The sequence below is a fragment of the Aplysia californica genome, unplaced genomic scaffold (genome assembly GCF_000002075.1).
Source record: "Aplysia californica isolate F4 #8 unplaced genomic scaffold, AplCal3.0 scaffold00225, whole genome shotgun sequence".
Classification (NCBI taxonomy): Eukaryota; Metazoa; Mollusca; class Gastropoda; order Aplysiida; family Aplysiidae; genus Aplysia; species Aplysia californica.
This window is the reverse complement of record NW_004797495.1, coordinates 1033348-1036113: the sequence shown is the minus strand read 5'-3', so window position 1 is coordinate 1036113 and position 2766 is coordinate 1033348. Positions and strand designations below refer to the sequence as shown.

General features: G+C 38.5%; 1 protein-coding gene across 1 annotated transcript in view; it reads right to left on the bottom strand.

Annotated features, from left to right (window-relative positions):
* Positions 1-120: 120 nt before the first annotated feature.
* The window catches only part of LOC101860899 (monocarboxylate transporter 7), a gene marked incomplete at its 3' end in the record, with an annotated part of 18387 nt that continues 15741 nt past the window's right edge, over positions 121-2766 (bottom strand). Inside the window, 2 exon segments of the mRNA XM_035970145.1 lie at positions 121-226; positions 915-1081. Coding sequence (XP_035826038.1) covers positions 121-226; positions 915-1081 — 273 coding nt within the window.

Genomic DNA, 2766 nt, shown 5'->3' with positions numbered 1-2766 from the left:
CACACACCTATAGACACACAAACACACACACACACACACACACACACACACACACACACACACACACACACACACACACACACACAAATATCACGAGAAATGTCAGAATCAAAGATGTACCTGACACCGGGAAGGAGATACTTGTTGTGGTGCCCTGAAAGACTGCGAAGAAACCAAATACAGAGGCAAGTTGTTCCAGGCCAAGGATTTCAATGATGATGAGAGTCTGTGGAATAAAAAAGAACAACATATTGCTACATGGTCTCCTTTCTACCATTTTTTGCATAACTTCCAACGGTTGTTATATTTATTTGCACGTTAGATAGCTAGATCGATAGATCGATAGATCGACAGATCGATCGACAGATCGACCGACAGACCGACCGACCGACCGACCGACCGACCGACCGACCGATAGATCGATGGATCGATGGATCGATGGATCGATAAATCGATCGATAGAGATCGATAGATAGATAGATAGATCGATAAGTATTACTCCCCATCATGATTACAACATATATCCCATATACGTATATGTACATTGTATATTTCTTTCTATGCTAAAACAAAATTAGTCTAAATGACGACACTGAGCAGCGTTATTAAAACATTAACAAAAACAAAGATAGGTAAGAACAAAACATTGATGGTTTTACTACCCTGACAAGACACTTTGGATGGTTTAGGAGGTGGGCTACTTTAACCCTACATATTAGGGACAGGCTGGGTTTAGTGGGATATAATGCTGCAGCAGAAAGATAAAGAAACAACTTGTTGATATAGACTTATATCTCGTGGGAATCGAACTCGTACCCTATAAGTGCAGCGCACAATCAAAAGGCCACTGACGTCGGTAAGAAAACACCTGAAGGGGACATATTTAGAGAGACAAGAACGGCATCATCACTGACCTGTAATGTCCAGAAAGAGCTGGTCAAAGCTCCGAGGGCGATGGAGAGAAACAAGAGAGCCCCGTAGTCGTTCAAATAAGACGTAAGGTTGAACAGGACGCCCAAACAGAGCAAGGGAAATAATATCAGTGTGGAGGGGCGAAGACGAGCGAGGTGTAGAATCAGACCTTCAGAGGAATATGGACAATTCAAGATGAAAAAAATGTCAAATCAAATACATCAAAGTATGTGGCTTCACGAATAAGAAATACGAAGAATAAGGTATTAGGATTCAAGAATAAAAAATGCTGGAGAGAAGAGAGAAGCCCACAAGCTGCACACATCCACGAGTGGAAATGAAGCTTTTAAACGCTCAAAATAATATTGCAAACTTTTCTCAAACCATTGGTCTCGCTGGCCATAGCTTGAGCCACAAGTTATCTTAAATGTATTTTTGTCTGTTTCGCTAAAGAAATAGTCTCCTCTGTTCATGCATTGGTCAGCATCAGGCTTTGATGGACAAATTATTATTATAAGAATCGTATCTCCAAGTGGATTAATTGTTGTTGTCGCTTTTGATTGTTATTGTTTGTTTGTTGTTGTTTTGTTTTTTTGTTTTTTTTATCACAGCAGCAATTTTGTCTTATTTGTCAAAATGTTCCAGGTTTTTGGAATTTACTCGAGATCGGAGCATCAATGGCACCGTAAGGCTCTTGACTGTTGGCGACAGAAGATGCGAGTTCGATTCCTGCTTTAGTAAAGTTGAAATGTTTATGAGAATGTGTGGCTTTTTTGCTGGGGGTTGTTTTTTTTTTGTTGTAGTTGTTGTTTGCTTTTGTTGCTGTTTTTTTTTGTTTTTTTGGTTGGTTTTTGCTTTTTGGGCTCGCCATTTGGAAGATCATTAAAATTAATAACAAGTGGCAACTGTCACCCGATTTAAAAGGTGCCTGAACACTAATCTTTTTAACAGCAGTCTTGTGCTCTAACAAATACAGGATCATATTTCATTATTACCATCTCCGTATAGTGTACGCATGCTATAATGTATTTATTTGTCAACTACATGATATGGGGTCTTTACTGATTTATTTCGAAATGTGATAACATTTTGAGTAATTATAGAAAATTGTCATGTCGCTTTCATCCGATTAATGAACTCGTTTGTTTCACTTTGTGAGTTGTTAAACACCATAATCGTGCTTTTTATGTCTAACTGTGTATTCACATATTATGTACTGATCTGCATTTTTACGCGATATACCGGATTCTTGTAATGTTGTATTTTTTGTCAATGTAGGCCTACCAGTCTACCGAGCTGTGTGTATCTTTTTTTAGCAAAGATTTTGTAAAAAGTGTTCTCAATTGTGCATATTTCTTACTGTAATGCATCTCGCCGAGATGGAAAGAGGAAAATGTAAATGTAATTTTAAAATGACCTATTATCGAGTATCTATGTCTGTCCGAAGGGATGATGTATTCCAGTCAGCCCGGGTAGGCCGTGATAGGTAGGGTCGATTTTTTTTAAACGTTTCTTATACATCTTAAAGTGTGCTGAAGGGGACGTAGGACATTTATAATCATGACTTGCTTACAATCGAAAAGGTACGGCTGCAAGAACAACTTGGGCTAGATTAACTACTCCTTAGACAAAAAACTTTGACATACGTTGCTGGAAATTGATGTTAGTTTCCATCTTTACAGCATATTATTTAAAAATTTAAGACCTACAGTTGAAACTGCCCAAGATGCCCCCCCCCCCCCTTTTTTTTTTGGTCCAGGAGTAAAGAGATTGTCTTTAGCAGGTAGACGTTTTGGACAGTATCAATATAATATAAAAATCCACAAAGAGAGGGGGGGGGGTGGTTGTTTGTAC